This window comes from Hyla sarda, chromosome 5 (assembly GCF_029499605.1).
Source record: "Hyla sarda isolate aHylSar1 chromosome 5, aHylSar1.hap1, whole genome shotgun sequence".
In the NCBI taxonomy this organism is placed as follows: domain Eukaryota; kingdom Metazoa; phylum Chordata; class Amphibia; order Anura; family Hylidae; genus Hyla; species Hyla sarda.
The window spans coordinates 291,267,157-291,293,094 of NC_079193.1; the positions used below are offsets into that span (position 1 = coordinate 291,267,157).

A 25,938-nucleotide genomic window follows, 5' to 3' on the forward strand; every position below is an offset into this window, starting at 1 on the left:
CTCCCATGTAGCAAAAGTTAAGCCACACTGTGCAGAAATAAATGTGCTGACAATTTTAACATTCACAACATAATAATTTCTGTTATGGATTTTCCCTGCAGATTTCCCCCCAGCGTATGATGGGTGAAATCCGTGGTGAATCCACAGCTAAATCCACATGTCATGCATCTTGTTTCAGATTTGTGCCAAAATAGACAGTAAAAAAGAATCCATAGTGAGCGGACTTACCAATGCCGAGGTCTCATAGAAGTCTATTGTGCCCAACTTAGAGGTTGTACAAAGCCTAGACTATAAAGCCTAATGAGGGTATGTTCCCAGGTGCAGATTTTGTGCAGTGGATTGTGCTACCCATTGAAATTAAAGGGGTATGCCGGGAATTTGTTTATTTGACTGTGCTACAGGGGCTGTAAAGTTAGTGTAGTTTATAATATAGTGTCTGTACCTGTGTGTGACGGTTTTTTCACAATTCTTCTGTGATTTTCACCTCACTATTTATTTTTACCAGTATACAAAATGACTGTTGTCTCTGATTTTTCCCAGCTTGCAATGCGGCCGAGACCTGACTCACTAGTCAGCTGATGACAGGGAGCCTGTCTGCTTCAGTGGGTGGACGGATCAATCTGAAACTAATGCAACAGCTGGAGGCACCCTAATTGAAAACCACAGGTCTGCAGCTCATTTAAGTTTCAATGCGTGGGGTGGCTGATGTGTGGGAAGGAGGAAAATAGAATTGTGGGACTTGTAGTCAAAAAAAGAAAAGTCAAACAGGAAATACAAATTCACAAAAAGCTAGCCACAGTGTTATGGTAATCTCACAACATAGCCATTTAGCCCCAAGACAAGCGCAGATCCTTCCTAAGCATGTCCATTACTGTCTGCCAGGTACATACTAAAATCACCTTATGCTGGATAACCCCTTTAATGGGAAGCAAAATCAGCTGTGGAAAAACTGCAGCAAAATATACATCTGTGGACACGGCCGTCTGTCCCAGTTTTTTTTTTCCCCGTTTAGGTTCTGCTGTTGCTGCTCGTAAACGGATTACAAACGGTTGTAAAATAATCCCATTGATGTCAATGGGATTTTTTTTTTACAATCCTTTTACTTCCGTTTGCACCCATCTGCACTCATTTCCGTTTTTTTTATGGGAGAAAAGATGGTGCATGTAGTATTTTTTCTCTCGCCAAAAAAACAGAAGAAAAAAACGGATACAGTAAATTTAACATTAAAATCTATGGAAAACGGATGAGCCTTTAATGTCATCGGTTTGCATCCGTTTTTTCAATCAGTTTTTTGATCCGTTTTTACTTCTGAGCATGCTCAGAACTAAAAAAAAAAATAAATATTTGTTTTGGTTTATTAACTGAACAATAACAGATCCAGACAGATAACATCCATTTGCATCAGTTATTGTCCGGTTTTTTTTTTAAGTTAGTTTTTATTTTTGAAGGAAGAAGAACGGGACGGGTCCAGACGGCCGTGTGAACGCAGCCTTAGGCTCCTTTTAGAAGAGCAGACTGCTGCCCCCATATGAATGTGGATGAAATTGATCAGCATTTGTTAAAAAAGAGAATTTATACATTTAGATTATTGTAAAGTGCCAGCACTGTGGTTTCTGGCGCACGGCAGGCTGCACACACAGGGCTGCCAGCTAGTAATGTTTGGAAGTGAGGAGTGTTGGCTCGGCACAGCTCTAGACCCGCCTCCAGGACACTGGTCACAAAATTCTATTTTACCATATTTTTGGCCACAAAAAGCAAAACAAAAGTGTGTAAGGAAATAACACAGTAAGGAGAATGGGGAATGTTTATCAAAACCCGTCCAAAGGAAAATTTGCTGAGTTGTACATAGCAACCAATCAGATCGCTTCTTTCATTTTTGAAAAGGCCTCTGGAAAATGAAAGAAGCGATCTGATTGGTTAATATGGCCAACAGGTCAACTTTTCCTCTGGACAGGTTTTGATAAATCTCCTAAAATGTGCCTGAGGCTAATTTACAGGGGTCAGTTTAGGTGACAGATACTCTTTTAGGGTATGTTCACACACACAGATTTTTTAGCGGGTTTTCCGCTGCGTATTTGAAAGTGGGCGGGCTCTTCTCGGCTGTCCGCAGCCGATTTTCCACGGCGGAATGTACACTGCGGAAAATCCGCCGCAAGCCCCATTGAAGTCAGTAGGGACTGTGGTGGATTTTCCGCAGCATAAATTCCGCCGCGGAAAATCTGCTGCGGACAGCCGAGAAGAGCCCGCCCACTTTCAAATACGCAGCGGAAAACCCGCTAAAAAATCAGCGCCTGTGAACCCTAAGGCTAAGTTTCCACACAGGTTCTTTTTGAGCATTTTTTTGAAAACTGCCACTGCAGTTTATGGGCCAAAGTCAGAAGTGGATCCATAAGGGAGAAGAAGTGTAAGTCCTTCCTTTATATTTCCCATTCCTTTTGAATAAACTTCTGGTTTTGGCTCATAAACTGCAGTGGCAGTATTCCAAAAAACACCAGATAAAAACCTGTGTGGAAACCTAGCCTAAGGGATATTAACCCCTTCATGAAGCTGCCAATTAACTTTTTAGCTTTTTTCCTCCTTGCCTCTTTAAAGCCTTGACTGAATTTTCCATCTACAGGGCCATATGTGGGCTTGTTCTATGTGGAACCAATAGTACTTTGTAATGACACCTTTTAATTTTACACCAAAATTTACAGCAAAAAACAGAAAAAAATATTTGTGGGGGAGAAATAGAAGAAACAAAAACAACAATTTAGCAGCTTTTAAAAGGGTTTTGTTTCTACGCAGTGCACTTTACAGTAAAAATGACATGTTATCTTTATTCTGTAGGTCAGTACGTGCCTAAAATAAGTATGCCTAAAATCACCCTATTCTAACCCCTATAATTATTTTTCTGTCTAGGGCAGTGATCTTCAACCTGCGGACCTCCAGATGTTGCAAAACTACAACTCCCAGCATGCCCGGACAGCCGTTGGCTGTCCGGGCATGCTGGGAGTTGCAGTTTTGCAACATCTGGAGGTCCGCAGGTTGAAGACCACTGGTCTAGGGAAATGTAGGATTTAAGCAGAGAAAAAAATACTGCATGTCCTAATTTTTTCCATTCAACTCCAGTAAAATATCAGATCCCTGACGGACCCCATTCAAGTCAATAGAATCAGTCAGGACATGATGGTATTAGTTGTGCTCTGACGTGTTTTGAGTCCATTTGATGCAGCAATAAAAAATTAAAGGGGTATTCCAGGAATGTTTTGTTATTTGACTATTCTACAGGGACTGTAAAGTTAGTGTAGTTCATAATATAATGTCTGTACCTGTGTGTGACGGTTTTTTCACAATTCTTATGTGATTTTCATCCCAATATTTATTTTTACCAGCATACAAAATGACAGCTGTCTCGGATTTTTCCCAGCTTGCAATGCGGTCCAGACCTGACTCACTAGTCAGCTGATGACAGGGAGCCTGTCTGCTTCAATGGGTGGAGAGAGCAATCTGCAACTAATGCAACAGCTGTAGGCAACCTGATTGAAGACCACAGGTCTGCAGCTCATTTATGTTTCAATGGGTGGGGTGGCTGATGTGTGGGAGGGAGGAAAATGGAATCATGGGATTTGTAGGCAAACAAGAAAACAGGAAATACCAGTTTACAAACAGCTAGCCACAGTATTATGGTAATCTCACAACATAGCCATTTAGCCCAAGACAAGAGCAGATCCTTCCTCAGCATGTCCACTACTGTCTGCCAGGTACGTACTAAAATCACCTTATGCTGGAGAACCCCTTTAAATAAAGACAAGGGAACCAGAGCAGGACAGAGCAAAATGGCAATGTGAACTTGGCCTAAACTATTTTGGACTGACATACACATTTGAATAAAAACACTCAAATATACCCGTCATACTTAGTGAAATATTTATTTGATAGTTTTGTATTATATTTCTGCCCTTTATTTAGAATGCATATACTCAATAAGGAGTGTTTTTATTTGTACCCCAAATTGTATCCACCAACATACTCACCAAATGAACAATACGCCATTCAGCAAGCACCAGATAATATCCAGTGAATCTCTGCAGCTACCAGTTATATATTCTCAGAATGGCATGAACACCACAAACCAGGAAACGGCATATCCAACCTTAAAAGAAACATAAGATACATAAAAATTCCAGCATATGCTTTGGTGGCTGAGGGCCTGACTATAGTACACTTATACTCAACCGCTTCAATTTTTAAAGGGGTACTCCGGTGAAAACCTTTTTTTTTTTTTAAATCAACTGGTGCCAGAAAGTTAAACAGATTTGTAAATTACTTCTATTAAAAATTCTTAATCCTTCCTGTACTTATTAGCTGCTGAATACTACAGTGGAAATTCTTTTCCGTTTGAAACACAGAGCTGTCTGCTGACATCACGAGCACAGTGCTCTCTGCTGAAATCTCTGTCCATTTTAGGAACTGTCCAGGGTAAAAGGAAATCCCCATAGCAAACATATGCTGTTCTGGACAATTCTTAAAATGGACAGAGATGTCAGCAGAGAGCACTGTGGTCATGATGTCAGCAGAGAGCACTGTGTTTCAAAAAGAAAATAATTTCTGCTGTAGTATTCAGCAGCTAATAAGTACAGGTAGGGTTAAGATTTTTTAATAGAAGTCATTTACAAATCTGTTTAACTTTCTGGCACCAGTTGATTTAAAAAAATAAAAAATAAAATAAAAAAGGTTTTTCACCGGAGTACCCCTTTAAGGTTTAGTTTTATAACAACAAAGGATCACAGTGGATCTGACTGATCAATCGAAGATGAAAATAACAGTCTCTACAACTGACTACATATAATAGCTGTCTGCAGAACTATTTACTCCTTCTATGATTCTGACACACTGAAATCATCTGGTGAAGCCATATCCAATGGAACACAAATAGGCCATACAATTTCTTTGATCAGTTCTTGTGATCAGTCGGTATCCCTGTAGTCATACTCACAATCACCCCATAATGATCCTATTAATACATCAAACATTATTTGTATGGAACCACCATAAGACTAGCTCAACCCTTTAGGGCCCATTCACAAGGCACAATTTCCAAGTGGAATCTAGTGTACATATTCCGCTTGGAAAATCAGATACAGCAGCCCCCCATTGTTTTCAATGGGATTCTGCTGCACCATGAAAACAGAAGAACTTCCACAGCAGAAATTCAAATTCCAGACTCTGCAGAAAGAATGAACATGTTCATTCTTTTAGCAGAATTCTCTTAGAAACGCATTGCCATCTATGGAGACGGTGCATTTTAAAGCATTTTTGGTCCCTTAAAGGGACTGTCCAGGCATCCTCTCCTGCCTGATCAGGTGTGATGAGTTGGAACATAGGCCATTCCCCTTCACACTAGGAATTCTGATAAGAAAAGATATTTAAACAGATCTCACACTGTCTTTGCAGGTACCGAGCATGCTTCATGACTAATGTCAGATCAGGTGGGACAGGACGCCTGGACATCCCCTTTGAAGGCAGAAGACATGTATATAATGTTATTTTTTATTATTATTTTAAATTGGCTTTCCTGGCATCACAATAACATTAATCATAATTCAGGTCGTTACACAATAGAACAAGACAAGGCACTGTAATAATGTGCTTACCAGATGAGGTTTAGCATGATCGTAATCTGAGCAAACTGTGTGCTAAATAGGAAGGATTCCGTGTCCTAATAGGGAGGATTGACCTAAATACCAGCCTTGCAGATCCAGTTCCATTTCTGACAAGTTTCTTTCTCTCCAGGTACCTATCAAGAGCCCAGACCCAAATAACACATCTAAGGGACAAATTTATAAATGCACCTTAAAGGGGCACTCCGGGACTTAAAGGGGTACTCTGGTGGAAAACATTATTTTTTTTTTTTAAATCAACTGGTGCCAGAAAGGTAAACAAATTTGTAAATTACTTCTATTTTAAAAGCTTAATCTTCCAGTACTTATCAGCTGCTGTATGCTCCAAAGTTCTTTTCTTTTTGAATTTCTTTTCTGTCTGACCCCAGTGTTCTCTGCTGTCACCTCTGTCCATACCAGGAGAGGTTTGCTATGGGAATTTGCTCCTTCTCTGGACAGTTCCTGACATGGACAGAGGTGTCAGCAGAGAGCACTGTGGTCAGACAGAAAATAAATTAAAAAATAAAAGAACTTCCTGTTGAGCATACAGCAGCTGATAAGTCATTTACAAATCTGTTTAACCTTCTGGCACCAGTTGATTTAAAAAAAAAGTTTTCCACTGGAGTACCCCTTTAACAATTATCCCCTATTCACAGGAAAGGGCATAAGTGTCTGATCGCAGGGAGTCCGACTGCTGCCCCACCCTCCGAGGTTCTCCTGACCAGCGACACGCCCCCCTCCATGCATCTCTATGGGAGAGCTAAAGAGACACAAGTGCTGTATCTTTGGCTCTCCCATAGAGATGCTTGGAGAGAGCGTGTTGGCCACATGTGGTGGTCAACACAGCCCCGTCCATGGGGAGAGCCGTAGCACTGGGCAGGCGATCGCAGAGGGTACCAGTGGTCAGACACTCATCCGCTATCCTATGGATAGAAGATAAGTTGTTACATACCGGAGTACCACTTTAAAGGGGTATTCCGGGTAAAAATAATGTATCCCCTATCCAAAGGATAGGGGATAAGGTGTCTGATCGTGGGGGGCCTGCTGCTGAGACCCCCGCGATCTCCCTGCAGCACCCACATTCTATGCGGGTGCTTAATCTCCAGTTTTGGAAACCTCCAGGTTTCCGGGACTGGGGACGTGACGTCACGCCATGCCCGTCCCATAGACATGAATGGAGGGGGCGTGGCGTGACGTCACGTCCCCAGTCCCGGATGTTTCCGAAACTAGAGACGCAGTCCCCGCATAGAATGCGGGTGCTGCAGGGAGATCGCGGGGGGTCTCAGCAGCGGGCCCCCCACGATTAGACATCTTATCCCCTATCCTTTGGATAGGGGATAAAATGTTTTTACCCGGAATACCCCTTTAAGGGTGCCTTTACACACAACACTGAATTTGAAGTTGTAAAATGCGCAGTTGTGAATTCTTGACATGATTGGCATGTCAAGAAAGCAATTGCACTGTAAAATCTGCAAAGGATCCAGTGTGTGTTAATGCATGCTAAAGCTATGTGCACAAAAAGTCATTTTTGTCAATATTTTTACCAAAGCCAGGAGTGGGACCAAAATACAGAAAACAAAAGTGCAAATCTTTCCATGATAGTTTTTCTCTATGTTGATTTCACTCGTGGTTTTTGCAAAAATAGGGCGAAGAAGGATCAGTAGTCAAAACTTAAAATGGGTACTCCGGTGGAAAACTTTTTTTTTTTTTTGTTTGCCAGAAAGTTAAAACAGATTTGTAAATCACTTCTATTAAAAAAATCTTAATCCTTCCAGTATTTATTAGCGTCTGTATACTACAGAGGAAGTTCTTTTCTTTTTGGATTTCTTTTCTGTCACTATTACAGTGCTCTCTACTGACACCTCTGTCCATGTCAGGAACTGTCCAGAGCAGGATAAAATCCCCATAGCAAACATATGCTGCTCTGTACAATTCCTAAAATGGACAGAGGTGTCAGCAGAGAGCACTGTGGTTGTGACAGAAAAAAATCCAAAAAGAAAAGAATTTCCTCTGTAGTATACAGCAGCCAATAAGTACTGGAAGGATTACGATTTTTTTAACAAAAGTAATTTACAAATCTAAAAAAGAGAAAAACAAAATACCCAGACCTCAAGGAAGGTATAGTAGATGTAATATATTAGACTATAATTAAAAAACTGGGAATCGTGCTTCAATTATACTATAAATAGGTATTTTTATTAATTAATAAAGAAATAATAAATAAATAATAAAATAAAAGGAATACCACCTCACAAAGGGCACTTTGTGAGAGGAGTAAACAGTAGATATATATAATAATAAATATAAAAACAAAGATAATTAAAATTAATCACTGGCAGGCTTATACAGTGATCTCTCAACTTACAATGGCCTCAACATACAATAGTTTCAACATACAATGGTCTTTTCCGGACCAGTGTAACTTGAAACCAGACTCAACATACAATGCTACAGACAGTCCAGATCTGTAAAACGTGTCACTACTGGAGGAACTGACCAATCAGAATTAGGCATTTTACTAGTAAATCACCTGTATTACTGAAGTGTATGCACTGACTGGTGTCTGGTAGTGCCCCCTACAGTACAGGGAGGTATTACATGTTCTGTACTACTCTTTACCTGTATTACTGAAGTGTATACACTGACTGGTGTCTGGTAGCGCCCCATACAGTAGAGGGAGGATCTACAAGTTCTGTACTACTCTTTAGCTGTGCCAGGGTTAGTTGCTCCTTTGGACACCAAGTAAGGGCGGCTCCATTTGGGACACTGTGTGTACTGTATAGGACCCTGAAGAAGCTCCTGTCCTCTACATAAACCATTGTTTCCCAACCGAGGTGCCTCCAGCTGTTGCAAAACTACAACTCCCAGCATGCCCGGACAGCCATTGGCTGTCCGGGCATGCTGGTAGTTGTAGTTTTGCAACAGCTGGAGGCACCCTGGTTGGGAAACACTGACAGTGATTTACAGCTCCCAGCAGATCTTTCTTACTATTATATGTAAGGATTTGCTTTATCTGTATTAGTTATCTTCTTATTTTTCTTTAATCCTCACTTTTTCCTATTTTTGGATGACATTTTGGGGATTCAGAACCAATTACCAGGTTTCCATAGAGTTCTGGTCTCAACATACAATGGTTTCAACATACAATGGTCGTCCTGGAGCCAATTAATATTGTAACTTGAGGGACCACTGTATATACAGTACTGCATATAAGTCTATTGCTTCACTGCGGTCCTGCTCAAGAGGTCTTTAGCAGTTCATAAAGATAGTTACAATTAACAAATCTGTTTAACTTTCTGGCACCAGTTGATTATAAGAAAGAAAAAAAAATTTAGTTTTCCACCGGAGTACCCCTTTAACCCACAATGATATAGAGGGGAACTGCGAATAAACTAGATAATAGAAATGAAATATTCATAAATTCTTATCTATGATATGAGACCCACTCCCAGCAGCAATGATCTGATTAGAGAGGGAGGGAAGGAAAATACATAATGTATGTGCACATAATGCTGCCCATGACTGTAATATTACAAGAGTGCCATGACTTGATATGATCTAACGATATCTTCTTACGTGTTTGATCATCTCCCAGTATTGGCCTCACAGTGAAAAATCTGTCCCAACACATAAGGGCCCAGTCACATGACATTTAGGAGCTACATCTCAAGTATACGCATACCGGAAAAAAAGGTATTACAATTTACAGGGTAGGTTCACATCAGCCTCAAAGCACCATTCAGGGAGCGCCATTCGCAGAATGTGTTGAAATAGCAGGGACACGAGTGGGGAAAAAAATACTTCAAGCTGTAATTTCTTCTTAAAGGGGTACTCCACTCCTAGACATCTTATCCCCTATTCAAAAGGATAGGGGGATGTCTGATCGCAGGGGTCCTGCCGCCGGTACCCCCGCGATCTCTGTGTAGCACCCGGCATTCATTTAGAACGCTGGGTACGGGCGGTGGGGGTTGTGACATCACGGCCACACCCCTCGTGATGTCACACCACGCCCCCTCAATGCAAGTCTATGGGAGGGGTGCCCCCTCGAAACGCATTGTTCTAGATCAGAAATAAAGCCTTAATTATCCATTTCGGCTCTGCGTCCATCCTCGGGCGTGCGCCTATCCAGCCACAAGTCGGATTTTCATCGGACATCTGGTTAGTCCTGCCAGGCAACTCAGATGCCACATCTGTTAACCTAAGAATTTATTTGAGCAGGACTGGGGAATTCCAGAAGGATGAAAGTCTTCTAACCTTTTCAGGCAATAATAAGGGCTACAAGGCCTCTAAGTCCACCTTGTAAAGGAAAGAATCCCGGCACTCACTTGAGTGATAAGTGTTTATTCACACAGTGCATAATTATCACTTTGCAGAAGATTTCAAGTGAGTGCCGGGATTCTTTCTATTACCTGTATATTGTTCTCCGTGTACACCACGGAATAGAACGCGTGCCGACCTTTCCTTGTGATTCTAAGTCTACCTTGAGCCATTAGATTAAGGAGACTATCAGGAATTCTTTTGTGAAGGCCCGTCCTACCAGAGCGGTCTCCATCTCCTGGGCCGAGAGATTCCTTGTTTGTTTGAAACAAATATGTAGTGCAGCTTCTTGGAACTCGCCCTCTACTTTTATAAGTCATTATAGACTTGATTGTAGGTTTTCCGAATACACTGCTTTCAGGCCGTCTATACTGAATTCCGCCTGCAGTAAAGCTCCCCCCCCAATAGGGGATTATTTGTTGATACATCCGCCCTTGTGCTGCTGGTAGGACTTAAGGGAAGTGTTACTTTCTAAAGTAAATTTGTCTTCCCTCAGTCCTACAGCAGCACACAAATACCCCTCCTTTTTTTTATTTTATTTAGTTTCTTTTTCTCTTGTTACTACACACATAGTGTTGGAGAGGATCTGCCTCTATAGGAGAGGTAGTTTAATTAGTGTAATTAATTTAATTTAATTTTTTTTTAGTAAAATGTAATCTGTCCTAACAGCTCCACAGGGGCAGAACACCCCACTTGTGCTGCTGTAGAAATAAGGGGAATCAAATTTACATTAGAAATTATCGCTTCAGCCAGAAGATTTCCCTGGCTGAATTCTGCAATGTGAACAAGTCCTTAGAGTAAACTTCCAGGGGTCTACAAACCATCTTTCACTTGATCTGCCATTTGCCATGTAAAGTAGAGGAGAACTGTGCTGGAGGCTTCTCTGGGTGCCGGTGTCTCAGGTTCCATGAAACATACAGGACAATACAGCACTGCATTCTGCACTACGTGTTCTGCTAAAATGCCAGACACCATCCTGGAAATCCAACAGACCCTATTGACATTAATAGGGTCCATCAGGTTTTCAGCGTCTAAAATCTAACTAGCAGGATGCATTACCACACACAGGTCACCATTCACACCACAATACCCACCTGTTACCAGCACCAGTGCCCGAGCTCCTCACCGGAGAGCCTCCTGCGCTGTATAACTGCAGGCATACAGTAAGACTACAATACCCAGCATGCCATGCCCAAACGACGTCTTCCTGCCTCCTGTCACTTACAGTGACGTCAGAGGTTGGACTTCATGGTGTAAACATAGAAAAGCATGCCGGGATATGTAGTCTGTTGATGCTATCATGAGGCTGTGATGGAAATGTCCTTCTCAGCCCCGGTATAGAAGCAGTATACAAGCTCTTGAGCGCACACAGGAGTAGTATATGGGTCCGGGCCACCTCCTCTCTGAATGCAGAATGCAGGAAGCAGGAAATGTCGCAGTGCATGCCGGGGGTGGTAGTTTTCTCGTGTCTGTCTATTAACACACCTTCCGGAGCCCATGCTGAAGTGTGCGCCGTGAGGATGAGGAGTGTCGCCTGTGTTTACCTCCTCCTACACGTGACCGGAGCGGGATGTGAGCTGTACAGTCCTATTACATGTATGGAGAGGGCCTGTATATGTATTGAACTGTGGGGAGACTACCTGTATATGTACTGAGCTAAGGGGAGAGGACCTGTATATGTACTGAGCTGTGGGGAGAGGACCTGTATATGTACTGAGCTGTGGGGAGAGGACCTGTATATGTACTGAGCTGTGGGGAGAGGACCTGTATATGTACTGAGCTGTGGGGAGAGGACCTGTATTATGTACTGACCTGTGGGGAGAGGACCTGTATATGTACTGAGCTGTGGGGAGAGGACCTGTATATGTACTGAGCTGTGGGGAGAGGACCTGTATATGTACTGAGCTGTGGGGAGAGGACCTGTATATGTACTGAGCTAAGGGGAGAGGACCTGTATATGTACTGAGCTGTGGGGAGAGTGCCTGTATATGTACTGAGCTGTGGGGAGAGTACCTGTATATGTACTGAGCTGTGGGGAGAGGACCTGTATATGTACTGACCTGTGGGGAGAGGACCTGTTTTATGTACTGACCTGTGGGGAGAGGACCTGTATATGTACTGAGCTGTGGGGAGACTCCCTGTATATGTACTGACCTGTGGGGAGAGGACCTGTATTATGTACTGAGCTAAGGGGAGAGGACCTGTATATGTACTGACCTGTGGGGAGAGGACCTGTATTATGTACTGAGCTGTGGGGAGACTCCCTGTATATGTACTGAGCTGTGGGGAGAGGACCTGTATATGTACTGAGCTGTGGGGAGACTCCCTGTATATGTACTGAGCTGTGGGGAGAGGACCTGTATATGTACTGAGCTGTGGGGAGAGTGCCTGTATTATGTACTGAGCTGTGGGGAGACTCCCTGTATATGTACTGAGCTGTGGGGAGAGGACCTGTATATGTACTGAGCTGTGGGGAGAGGACCTGTATATGTACCGAGCTGTGGGGAGAGGACCTGTATATGTACCGAGCTGTGGGGAGAGGACCTGTATATGTACTGAGCTGTGGGGAGAGGACCTGTATATGTACTGAGCTGTGGGGAGAGGACCTGTATTATGTACTGACCTGTGGGGAGAGGACCTGTATTATGTACTGACCTGTGGGGAGAGGACCTGTATATGTACTGAGCTGTGGGGAGACTCCCTGTATATGTACTGAGCTGTGGGGAGAGGACCTGTATATGTACTGAGCTGTGGGGAGACTCCCTGTATATGTACTGAGCTGTGGGGAGAGGACCTGTATATGTACTGAGCTGTGGGGAGAGGACCTGTATATGTACTGAGCTGTGGGGAGAGGACCTGTATTATGTACTGACCTGTGGGGAGAGGACCTGTATATGTACTGAGCTGTGGGGAGAGGACCTGTATTATGTACTGAGCTGTGGGGAGAGGACCTGTATATGTACTGAGCTGTGGGGAGAGGACCTGTATATGTACTGAGCTGTGGGGAGAGGACCTGTATATGTACTGAGCTGTGGGGAGAGGACCTGTATATGTACTGAGCTAAGGGGAGAGGACCTGTATATGTACTGAGCTGTGGGGAGAGTGCCTGTATATGTACTGAGCTGTGGGGAGAGTACCTGTATATGTACTGAGCTGTGGGGAGAGGACCTGTATATGTACTGACCTGTGGGGAGAGGACCTGTTTTATGTACTGACCTGTGGGGAGAGGACCTGTATATGTACTGAGCTGTGGGGAGACTCCCTGTATATGTACTGACCTGTGGGGAGAGGACCTGTATTATGTACTGAGCTAAGGGGAGAGGACCTGTATATGTACTGACCTGTGGGGAGAGGACCTGTATTATGTACTGAGCTGTGGGGAGACTCCCTGTATATGTACTGAGCTGTGGGGAGAGGACCTGTATATGTACTGAGCTGTGGGGAGACTCCCTGTATATGTACTGAGCTGTGGGGAGAGGACCTGTATATGTACTGAGCTGTGGGGAGAGTGCCTGTATTATGTACTGAGCTGTGGGGAGACTCCCTGTATATGTACTGAGCTGTGGGGAGAGGACCTGTATATGTACTGAGCTGTGGGGAGAGGACCTGTATATGTACCGAGCTGTGGGGAGAGGACCTGTATATGTACCGAGCTGTGGGGAGAGGACCTGTATATGTACTGAGCTGTGGGGAGAGGACCTGTATATGTACTGAGCTGTGGGGAGAGGACCTGTATATGTACTGAGCTGTGGGGAGAGGACCTGTATTATGTACTGACCTGTGGGGAGAGGACCTGTATTATGTACTGACCTGTGGGGAGAGGACCTGTATTATGTACTGACCTGTGGGGAGAGGGCCTGTATATGTACTGAGCTGTGGGGAGACTACCTGTATATGTACTGAGCTGTGGGGAGAGTGCCTGTATATGTACTGAGCTGTGGGGAGAGGACCTGTATTATGTACTGAGCTGTGGGGAGAGTGCCTGTATATGTACTGAGCTGTGGGGAGAGGACCTGTATATGTACTGAGCTGTGGGGAGAGGGCCTGTATATGTACTGAGCTGTGGGGAGAGGACCTGTATATGTACTGAGCTGTGGGGAGAGGACCTGTATTATGTACTGAGCTGTGGGGAGAGGACCTGTATATGTACTGAGCTGTGGGGAGAGGACCTGTATATGTACTGAGCTGTGGGGAGAGGACCTGTATTATGTACTGAGCTGTGGGGAGAGGACCTGTATTATGTACTGAGCTGTGGGGAGAGGACCTGTATATGTACTGAGCTGTGGGGAGAGGACCTGTATTATGTACTGAGCTGTGGGGAGAGGACCTGTATTATGTACTGAGCTGTGGGGAGAGGACCTGTATATGTACTGAACTGTGGGGAGACGACCTGTATATGTACTGAGCTGTGGGGAGAGGACCTGTATTATGTACTGAGCTGTGGGGAGACTCCCTGTATATGTACTGAGCTGTGGGGAGAGGACCTGTATATGTATTGAACTGTGGGGAGAATACCTGTATTATGTACTGACCTGTGGGGAGAGGACCTGTATATGTACTGAGCTGTGGGGAGACTCCCTGTATATGTACTGAGCTGTGGGGAGAGGGCCTGTATATGTATTGAACTGTGGGGAGAATACCTGTATTATGTACTGACCTGTGGGGAGAGGACCTGTATTATGTACTGACCTGTGGGGAGAGGACCTGTATTATGTACTGACCTGTGGGGAGAGGACCTGTATTATGTGCTGACCTGTGGGGAGAGGACCTGTATTATGTACTGACCTGTGGGGAGAGGACCTGTATTATGTACTGACCTGTGGGGAGAGGACCTGTATTATGTACTGACCTGTGGGGAGAGGACCTGTATTATGTACTGACCTGTGGGGAGAGGACCTGTATTATGTACTGACCTGTGGGGAGAGGACCTGTATTATGTACTGACCTGTGGGGAGAGGACCTGTATTATGTACTGACCTGTGGGGAGAGGACCTGTATTATGTACTGACCTGTGGGGAGAGGACCTGTATTATGTACTGACCTGTGGGGAGAGGACCTGTATTATGTACTGACCTGTGGGGAGAGGACCTGTATTATGTACTGACCTGTGGGGAGAGGACCTGTATTATGTACTGACCTGTGGGGAGAGGACCTGTATTATGTACTGACCTGTGGGGAGAGGACCTGTATTATGTACTGACCTGTGGGGAGAGGACCTGTATATGTACTGAGCTGTGGGGAGAGTACCTGTATATGTACTGAGCTGTGGGGAGAGGACCTGTATTATGTACTGACCTGTGGGGAGAGGACCTGTATTATGTACTGACCTGTGGGGAGAGGACCTGTATTATGTACTGACCTGTGGGGAGAGGACCTGTATTATGTACTGACCTGTGGGGAGAGGACCTGTATTATGTACTGACCTGTGGGGAGAGGACCTGTATTATGTACTGAGCTGTGGGGAGAGGACCTGTATTATGTACTGAGCTGTGGGGAGAGGACCTGTATTATGTACTGAGCTGTGGGGAGAGTGCCTGTATATGTACTGAGCTGTGGGGAGAGGACCTGTATATGTACTGAACTGTGGGGAGAGGACCTGTATATGTACTGAACTGTGGGGAGACGACCTGTATTATGTACTGAGCTGTGGGGAGAGGACCTGTATTATGTACTGAGCTGTGGGGAGACTCCCTGTATATGTACTGAGCTGTGGGGAGAGGACCTGTATATGTATTGAACTGTGGGGAGAATACCTGTATTATGTACTGACCTGTGGGGAGAGGACCTGTATTATGTACTGACCTGTGGGGAGAGGACCTGTATTATGTACTGAGCTGTGGGGAGAGGACCTGTATTATGTACTGAGCTGTGGGGAGAGGACCTGTATTATGTACTGAGCTGTGGGGAGAGGACCTGTATTATGTACTGAGCTGTGGGGAGAGGACCTGTATTATGTACTGAGCTGTGGGGAGAGTGCCTGTATATGTACTGAGCTGTGGGGAGAGGACCTGTATATGTACTGAACTGTGGGGAGAGGACCTGTATATGTACTGAGCTGTGGGGAGAGGACCTGTATTATGTACTGAGCTGTGGGGAGACTCCCTGTATATGTACTGAGCTGTGGGGAGAGGACCTGTATATGTATTGAACTGTGGGGAGAATACCTGTATTATGTACTGACCTGTGGGGAGAGGACCTGTATTATGTACTGAGCTGTGGGGAGACTCCCTGTATATGTACTGAGCTGTGGGGAGAGGACCTGTATATGTACTGAGCTGTGGGGAGAGGACCTGTATATGTATTGAACTGTGGGGAGAATACCTGTATTATGTACTGACCTGTGGGGAGAGGACCTGTATTATGTACTGACCTGTGGGGAGAGGACCTGTATTATGTACTGACCTGTGGGGAGAGGACCTGTATTATGTACTGACCTGTGGGGAGAGGACCTGTATTATGTACTGACCTGTGGGGAGAGGACCTGTATTATGTACTGACCTGTGGGGAGAGGACCTGTATTATGTACTGACCTGTGGGGAGAGGACCTGTATTATGTACTGACCTGTGGGGAGAGGACCTGTATTATGTACTGACCTGTGGGGAGAGGACCTGTATTATGTACTGACCTGTGGGGAGAGGACCTGTATTATGTACTGACCTGTGGGGAGAGGACCTGTATTATGTACTGACCTGTGGGGAGAGGACCTGTATTATGTACTGACCTGTGGGGAGAGGACCTGTATTATGTACTGACCTGTGGGGAGAGGACCTGTATTATGTACTGACCTGTGGGGAGAGGACCTGTATTATGTACTGACCTGTGGGGAGAGGACCTGTATTATGTACTGACCTGTGGGGAGAGGACCTGTATTATGTACTGACCTGTGGGGAGAGGACCTGTATTATGTACTGACCTGTGGGGAGAGGACCTGTATTATGTACTGACCTGTGGGGAGAGGACCTGTATTATGTACTGACCTGTGGGGAGAGGACCTGTATTATGTACTGACCTGTGGGGAGAGGACCTGTATTATGTACTGACCTGTGGGGAGAGGACCTGTATTATGTACTGACCTGTGGGGAGAGGACCTGTATTATGTACTGACCTGTGGGGAGAGGACCTGTATTATGTACTGACCTGTGGGGAGAGGACCTGTATTATGTACTGACCTGTGGGGAGAGGACCTGTATTATGTACTGACCTGTGGGGAGAGGACCTGTATTATGTACTGACCTGTGGGGAGAGGACCTGTATTATGTACTGACCTGTGGGGAGAGGACCTGTATTATGTACTGACCTGTGGGGAGAGGACCTGTATTATGTACTGACCTGTGGGGAGAGGACCTGTATTATGTACTGACCTGTGGGGAGAGGACCTGTATTATGTACTGACCTGTGGGGAGAGGACCTGTATTATGTACTGACCTGTGGGGAGAGGACCTGTATTATGTACTGACCTGTGGGGAGAGGACCTGTATTATGTACTGACCTGTGGGGAGAGGACCTGTATTATGTACTGACCTGTGGGGAGAGGACCTGTATTATGTACTGACCTGTGGGGAGAGGACCTGTATTATGTACTGACCTGTGGGGAGAGGACCTGTATTATGTACTGACCTGTGGGGAGAGGACCTGTATTATGTACTGACCTGTGGGGAGAGGACCTGTATTATGTACTGACCTGTGGGGAGAGGACCTGTATTATGTACTGACCTGTGGGGAGAGGACCTGTATTATGTACTGACCTGTGGGGAGAGGACCTGTATTATGTACTGACCTGTGGGGAGAGGACCTGTATTATGTACTGACCTGTGGGGAGAGGACCTGTATTATGTACTGACCTGTGGGGAGAGGACCTGTATTATGTACTGACCTGTGGGGAGAGGACCTGTATTATGTACTGACCTGTGGGGAGAGGACCTGTATTATGTACTGACCTGTGGGGAGACTCCCTGTATTATGTACTGACCTGTGGGGAGACTCCCTGTATTATGTACTGACCTGTGGGGAGACTCCCTGTATTATGTACTGACCTGTGGGGAGACTCCCTGTATTATGTACTGACCTGTGGGGAGACTCCCTGTATTATGTACTGACCTGTGGGGAGACTCCCTGTATTATGTACTGACCTGTGGGGCGACTCCCTGTATTATGTACTGACCTGTGGGGAGACTCCCTGTATTATGTACTGAGCTGTGGGGAGAGGACCTGTATATGTACTGAGCTGTGGGGAGGGTACCTGTATTATGTACTGAGCTGTGGGGAGGGTACCTGTATACAGTGAGGAAAATAAGTATTTAGTCAGCTGCCAATTGTGCAAGTTCTCCCACTTAAAAAGATGAGAGGCCTGTAATTTTCATCATAGGTATACCTCAACTATGAGAGACATAATGATAAAAAAAAAGCCATAAAATCACATTTGTCTGATTTTTAAATAATTTTTTTGCAAATTGTGTTGGAAAATAAGTATTTGGTCAAGAACAAAAGTTCATCTCAATACTTTGTTATATACCCTTTGTTGGCAATGACAGAGGTCATATGTTTTCTGTAAATCTTCACAAGGTTTTCACACACTGTTGCTGGTATTTTGTCCCATTCCTCCATGCAGATCTCCTCTAGAGCAGTGATGTTTTGGGGCTGTCATTGGGCAACACGGACTTTCAACTCCCTCCAAAGGTTTTCTATGGGGTTGAGATCTGGAGACTGGCTAGGCCACTCCAGGACCTTGAAATGCTTCTTATGATGCCACTCCTTCATTGCCCGGGTGGTGTGTTTGGGATCATTGTCATGCTGAAAGACCCAGCCACGTTTCATCTTCAATGCCCTTGCTGGTTGAAGGAGGTTTTCACTGAAAATCTCATGATACATGGCCCCATTTATTCTTTCCTTTACACGGATAAGTTGTCCTAGTCTCGTTGCTGAAAAACAGCCCCAAAGCATGATGTTTCCAACCCCATGCTTCACAGTAGGTATCTTGTTCTTTCAATGCAACTCAGCATTCTTTCTCCTCCAAACAAGAAGAGTTGAGTTTTCACCAAAAAGTTTACTGGCCCGGTCATGTACTGGCTTAAGCAGGGGGACACGTCTGGCACTGCATGATTTGAGTCCCTGGCGGTGTAGTGTGTTGCTGATGGTAGCCTTTGTTACTTTGGTCCCAGCTCTCTGCAGATCATTCACTAGGTCCCCTGTGAGGTTCTGGGACTTTTGTGCACTGTTCATGTGATCATTTTGACACCACGGGGTGAGATCTTGCTTGGAGCACCAGATCGAGGGAGATTATCAGTGGTCTTGAATGTCTTCCATTTTCTAATAATTGCTCCCACAGTTGATTTATTCACACCAAGCTGCTTGCCTATTGCAGATCCAGCCTGGTGCAGGTCTACAATTTTGTTTTTGGTGTCCTTCGACAGCTCTTTGGTCTTGGCAATAGTGGAGTTTGTAGTGTGACTGTTCGAGGTTGTGAAGATGTCTTTTTTTTTATACTGATAACAAGTTCAAACAGGTGCCATTAATACAGGTAATGAGTGGAGGACAGAGGAGACTCTTTAAGAAGATGTTACAGGTCTGTGAGAACCAGAAATCTTGCTTGTTTGTATGTGACCAAATACTTATTTTACTGAGGAATTTACTGATGAATTCATTAGAAATCCTACAATGTGCTTTCGTAAATTCTTTCCCCCCATTCTGTCTCTCATAGTTGAGGTATACTTATGTTGAAAATTACACGCCTCTTTCATCATTTTATTTATATTTTTTTTGGAATGCGGCGACCAGTGGGGTCGGAGCCCAAGAGGTCACGCAGTAATTTTTTACAAGAAGTCCAGAAGGGTGTGATCGCCTGACACGTCCATAAAATGGGATAAAGGGAACCACGTGAGCCACAGCTTCTCCAGCATAGGTGAGAGGTACCCGGGTAAATAACCGACCATTTATCCTGGGTGTAATACCAGCGCACTGTGGTTTTAAATGCAGATTCTACGTGAGAGGAGCATTGGAAAGAGGCATGCAGAATTTTAAACGCCCGTTGCCAATTCTCAGTAGAAAATTCTAGACCCAAATCTCTTTCCCAATATCTCAGTGGATAGAATTTGGTGAAAGAATCAGTAGGTTGTTATACCAAGGTTTTAGACCTTTAAGTGGGGAAGCTAACAGCCGTATTCCTGAATAGTTCAAAGGGTCATTTGATTATTGTAATTCATGTAGAAAATTACGGATCTGCAAGTATTTGTAAAAGTCTGTGGAAGGGAGGTGGTAAGTGCTGGATATCGTTTGGAATGTATTCAAGGTATGGTCGGAGTATAGATCTTTACGTTTTGTAATGCCTTGTGAGATCCAAAATCTCACATCTAGGTTGTGTACTGAAGCTTGCAAGAAGGACAATGGAATGTCTTCACTGAGAGCAATGCCCGAGGGTAGTGTGTTTTTGACATAAGTAACCCAGGCAACATAAGAAGCCCTTATAAAGGGATTATGAATATGTGGGGTGGAGATCTTTCAAAACGGAAGATATAAGAGGTCTTTAGCAAAGTAAAGGGACACTGAAGAGTTTTCTATGTCTACCCAAGGTAGGTCGGGAGAGCTGCCCTACCAACACCTTAGCATTGAAACCAGTGTTGCGATGGAATAAAAATAGATATTAGGGGAGCCCAAGCCACCGTTGAATTTTGTTTTGGTAAGTATGCTTGTGGATAGTCTCAGTTGTCCACATGCCCATATGAACGAGGAAAGGAGAGAGTAACCATTAAAAAAACAGGTAGGAGGAAGGGTGCAGAAGAGGTACATAAATTTGGGAAGCAAAAACATCTTGAAAGATGCCACTCTGCCGACCCAGGAGATATCTGAACATGTCATTCTGGAGACCTCTGCAGTTATGAATGTCATAATTTGCACCATACAGAGATTTATGTGGCTACGAAAGCATGATGCCCAAATACTGCAGATAGTCAGACCTCCAATCGAAGGGGTACGCTGTTTTTAGAGAATTTAGTGTATGTAGAGGGAGGTTAACTGGAAGGGCTTGTGTTTTCGTTTCATTGAGATGATAATAAGAGAGTTTGCCAAACTGCAAGATATTGTCCATCACTGCCAGTAATGAAGTAAGGGGGTCAGTAAGTGACAGGATCACATTGTCTGCATAAAGAGAGATAACGTAAGATCTGCCACCTATGTTTACGCTGGAAATTTTAGGATACGAGCGAATAAGTTGTGCCAGAGGTTCCATGGACAATGTGTATAGCAAGGGGGATAGGGGGCATCCCTGCCGGGATACGTTTGTTATCAAAAAAGGGTCAGATAATGAACTATTAGCCAGCACCCAGGCAGATGGGGAGGAGTAAAGGGCAGAGAGAGCCCCGATTATTGGGCCGACGAAACCCATGTGGCTGAGGACCGAGAAGGCGTAAGACCACCGGAGGCGATCGAACGCCTTCTCAGCATTTAGCGCCACCAACAAGGCAGGGAGCTTATTTCGTTCAAGGTGGGACATCCCATTCAACAGGCGCCTAGTGTTGTCCGAAGCTTGGCGTCCGTCAAAAAACCAACCTGATCCATGTTGATTGGCGAGGGAAGAACCAGGGAGAGGTGGGTCGCTATAAGTTTTGCAAAAATGATCTCTAGGTTAAAAAGAGATATAGGTCGGTAATTTTGCGGTTGGTCAGGTGATTTACCCGGCTTAGGTAGGGTAACTATATAGTGGCTTGGAGATTTTCAGCAGGGAGGGAGCCTCGGGAGATAGCCGGCTGACAAAAATCTCGAAGGTGGGGTGGCAATAATTCTCTAAATTTTTTACAAAGCCATCAGGGCCAGGGGGCCTTGTCTGAGGGAAGGGAGTTAATGGTGTGGAGGACTTCTTCGAGTGTAACATGTTCATTTAAGGTTAGGTATTCCTGGGTGATGGTGGGGTGATCGGACGGGTGGGGACAGTGTCTTGAAGGTTATAAAGGTGCGAGTAAAATGTTTTAAACCCATTTGCAATATTTGTTGGGGTGTAGAGCTTGTAATTTGATATAGGGTGCATCAAGTACGGGATTCAAGGAGTTTGCCCGCTTTATTGTTTTGGGAATAGTATTTCGCTTTTAGTTTGCAATATGATTTCTCATAAGACTAGAGTAAAAGGCATTGTAAGTCACTCCTAATGGCAGCGACAGCAAGCCGTTGGCTGTCCGGGCATGCTGGGAGTTGTAGTTTTGCAACATCTGGAGGTCCGCAGGTTGGAGACCACTGGCGGGCGTACAGTGAGTTCCAGCACCAGCTCCCCCCAACAAAGAGGAGGAGGGCAGTGCTTTACATATATGAGTAGTACCCCCCTGGGCTGATAATTAATTGGGGGGGGGAGCAGAACAGCGCTGGCGGGTCACATGTGATTAGTTCCCCGATGTGGGGACAGCGCAGCGCTGGGCTGATTCATTCATTCCCGAGGGGGAGGGGCCCAACCGGTATTGCGGTATGGGGAAAAATTCATATTGTGCAGCCCAAAAATTTCGGTATTCGGTATGAACCGGTATACTGCCCAGCCCTATGTGTGATGAGTTCTCCAGATAGCGTAGAGGCCTTCCGATAAGTAGGTGGAGAGTGAAGAGGAAGGTAAGCAGGAGGTAGAGTGGGAATGAATAGTAGGGTCAGAGACTGTTCATATCCCCGCATGGAAACCCCAGAGACTTTTGCGAGCATTTCTGAGTAAGCGTCGGGCGCATACTAGGGGTGTGAATCGCCAAGAATTTGGCGATTCGATTCGAATCGCGATACCAGTGTGGCGATTCGATATATCGCGATATATCGCGATACCGTCTAGGTGACGATACATCGCGATATATCGCCCACCTGGGAGCATTCATAGATCCCAATAGACGCCGCTGTCAGCTTTGACAGCGGCGATCTAGTACTTCGGTGCTCACTTTTCTCATGTTATCCCGTGCGGGCTGCAAAATAAAAGAAAACACACTTTATCTTACCTGCCAACGAGCCCCCGGAGCTCCGGTACAGTCCGGTACAGGTGTTCGGTCCCCGGGCTGTATTCTTCTTACTTCCTGTTAGTCCGGCACGTCACATGGAGCTTCAGCCTATCACCAGCGGAGGCGGGACATCGCTGCGGCTGGTGATAGGCTGAAGCTCCATGTGACGTGCCGGACTAACAGGAAGTAAGAAGAATACAGCCCGGGGACCGAACACCTGTACCGGAGCTCCGCGGGCTCGTTGGCAGGTAAGAGAAAGTGCGTTTTATTAAAAATTCCACATCCCTAAAAGAATCGATTCAAAAATATTTTGAATCGATTCTGTATCGGCAAATGAAAAATCGCGATTATCGCGAGAATCGATTTTTTCTTACATCCCTAGCGCATACACAGATAGAATTGATAGTCGTGTGTTGTTGATGGTGCAGCGTAGAATTACGTACCGACCTTGTGTGTCTGCTATAATTTCCTTCCTGTAGGGCAAATCAAACTGTGTTCTTGATGGCGATCAGATCCCCCCTGGACTTTGTGCTAAAATGAGAATGAAAGACATTTTGATAAGCAGGGTGATTGATCCTGTGAGCATCTTTAGCTAGTAGATGAGTCTCTCAAAATATCGCAACCCAATGACTGTGCTTCCCTCCAGAGATGCAAGCGCTTGTTCGGAGCATTCAAGCCATTCACATTTATGCTAGTTATGGTGATTACTATGACTTACTAAATAATAAAAAAAAATTGCTACATACAGTAGATAGCAACCCAGTTAAGGAAGACGGGGCACACCTCGCAGCCAGCATGCGCCTGTCTGAATGAAATAGATAAAGCACCAGATATTTCACATAGAGACATTACCACTTGTGCATAAAGTACTAAAAACATGAATTGAGAAAAACATAAATAGAACCAAGAAAAGGAAAAGGATGACACACAGGATGTAGAATCGCCCATCTACAAGTGGGGGTCAGAGTCCACTCTAAAGCTGAAGGCATAAGGCCAACTCGCCAGAGCCCTAACGGCCAGGAAAGAGGTGTAACTGCCATCAAAACAGTCAAGCTACAGACCAGTCCTTCTCCAGATGAGATTGGCAGGGTTATTGCGGGGATGAGATGCCCCAGGATTTGAGCAGGGAGACTGCTTCTTCAGGGGAGCACACCACGTGCAGAGAGTCCTCATGCCGGATTAATGGGTGCACGGGAAAACCCCCAACGATAGGGGATTTCCGCTGAGCGTAGAGCTGTGGTGACAGTGAGTAGTGTCCTGCGTGCTTGAAGTGTAGCTGCGGAGAGATCTGCATACACTGATTTGCGGTGAAATAGTGCAGGGAGTGCGTTATTGCACCTGGTGTTCTCCATCAATCGCTCCTTGATGCCAAAAAAATTAATGCGTGCTAGCACGTCTCTGGGTACAGAGTCCTTTAGATGTTTAGGACGTGGAATCCGATGCGCCTGGTCTATTTCTAGATCTCGGGTGTGCATGAGGGGAAGGCAGCTCTAAGCAGGGAGCGCACATAATCATGGATGTCAGCGGGAGCTACTGGTTCCGGGATGCCACATAGTTTGACATTGTTATAGCAGCTCCTGTCCTCCAAATCTGCCACTTTTGTTTTAAGGACGGTAATATCATCTTCCATGTTATTGTGAGAGTCTATCAAGGAGTTGTGGGAATCGGCAAATTCACCAAATTTTACTTCAAGATGATCCACTCTATCTCCCAGCTCAGTAACAGCAGACCGTAAAAGATTAACCACCTGTTGCATATCATGAAGAAATGTGGACCTCAGTAGCATATCTTTCATTGTAGCATCTGTTAGTTGCTGACCGGTGACAGGGAGGTCAGCTAGTAAGTCTCCTTTTGTCATGGAAAGTGAGGTAAGTAATTCATCTTGTCTTACCTCCATGTCCGGAGTGGCAGAGGCCCTTCTGTGTGGTAGTAGGGGCGAGGCAGAAAATAGCGAGCTTGCCTGTGAATGAGGAGACTTCCCTGGAGAGGAGCGGTTATCATGGTGGCTGCGGCGGTCTGTGCCCACGGTATCTGAGTTGCAGCAGCACCGGAAAGGTCAGCGGCGCTGTGCTCTACCTGGGAGAGATGTAGCTCCGGGTCTGATGTAGTGCGGCGGCAGGCAGCAGGTGAGGAAGAGCTGCGGCTGGTTGCAGGGAGGCCGGAGACAATGCTGATGAAGAAGCGCCGGCGCCATTTTGGATAGCAGCAGAGCTGGGGGGGGGGGGGGGGGGTTGGTAAAGCTGACTATCTTTTTTTTTTTTTCAATTATCCACGGTGCCCAGGCTTTCGCAGTTTCACTGGCATGGTGAGCAGACGGTTAGGGACCAAGAAGCAAGAATCGTTCAGCAGTAAGCAAGCTAAAGGTCACCATAGCAGGCTGGCATGCAGAGCTCCTCTAGCGCGCGACCAGCCACCTCGGCAGCCAGGCCATGCCCCCGGCCTCTCATCTTTTATAGTGGAAGAACTTGCTCAATTGGTGGTTGACTAAATAAATACTTTTTCGCCCCACTGTCTGTACTGAGCTGTGGGGAGAGTGCCTGTATATGTACTGAGCTGTGGGGAGAGTACCTGTATATGTACTGAGCTGTGGGGAGAGTACCTGTATATGTACTGAGCTGTGGGGAGAGTGCCTGTATATGTACTGACCTGTGGGGAGAGTGCCTGTATATGTACTGAGCTGTGGGGAGAGTGCCTGTATATGTACTGAGCTGTGGGGAGAGTGCCTGTATATGTACTGAGCTGTGGGGAGAGTGCCTGTATATGTACTGAGCTGTGGGGAGAGTGCCTGTATATGTACTGAGCTGTGGGGAGAGTGCCTGTATATGTACTGAGCTGTGGGGAGAGTGCCTGTATATGTACTGAGCTGTGGGGAGAGTGCCTGTATATGTACTGAGCTGTGGGGAGAGGACCTGTATATGTACTGAGCTGTGGGGAGAGGACCTGTATATGTACTGAGCTGTGGGGAGACTACCTGTATATGTACTGAGCTGTGGGGAGACTACCTGTATATGTACTGAGCTGTGGGGAG

The 25,938-nt window shown here is 45.4% G+C and overlaps 2 protein-coding genes across 16 annotated transcripts in view; one reads left to right on the forward strand and one right to left on the reverse strand.

Moving 5' to 3' along the window:
- Positions 1-25,938, reverse strand: part of TMEM68 (transmembrane protein 68) — a 204,579-nt gene that overhangs the window by 14,807 nt on the left and 163,834 nt on the right. For 7 of the 12 annotated variants that reach the window (XM_056521959.1, XM_056521950.1, XM_056521956.1 and 4 more), the window contains exon 4: positions 4,017-4,135. In XM_056521959.1, the coding sequence (XP_056377934.1) occupies positions 4,017-4,035 (19 nt within the window). In that variant the 5' untranslated portion in view covers positions 4,036-4,135. Of the gene's footprint in view, positions 1-4,016; positions 4,136-5,423; positions 5,444-10,780; positions 10,937-11,053; positions 11,210-25,938 lie in introns of those variants that run through there. The other 5 variants (XM_056521958.1, XM_056521953.1, XM_056521960.1 and 2 more) reach the window with 5 other exon arrangements.
- TGS1 (trimethylguanosine synthase 1) overlaps positions 11,212-25,938 on the forward strand; it is a 93,836-nt gene continuing 79,109 nt past the window's right edge. For 2 of the 4 annotated variants that reach the window (XM_056521936.1, XM_056521937.1), the window contains exon 1: positions 11,321-11,555. The gene's annotated coding sequence lies outside the window, so the exon portion shown is untranslated. Of the gene's footprint in view, positions 11,295-11,320; positions 11,556-19,724; positions 19,859-25,938 lie in introns of those variants that run through there. The other 2 variants (XM_056521939.1, XM_056521938.1) reach the window with 2 other exon arrangements.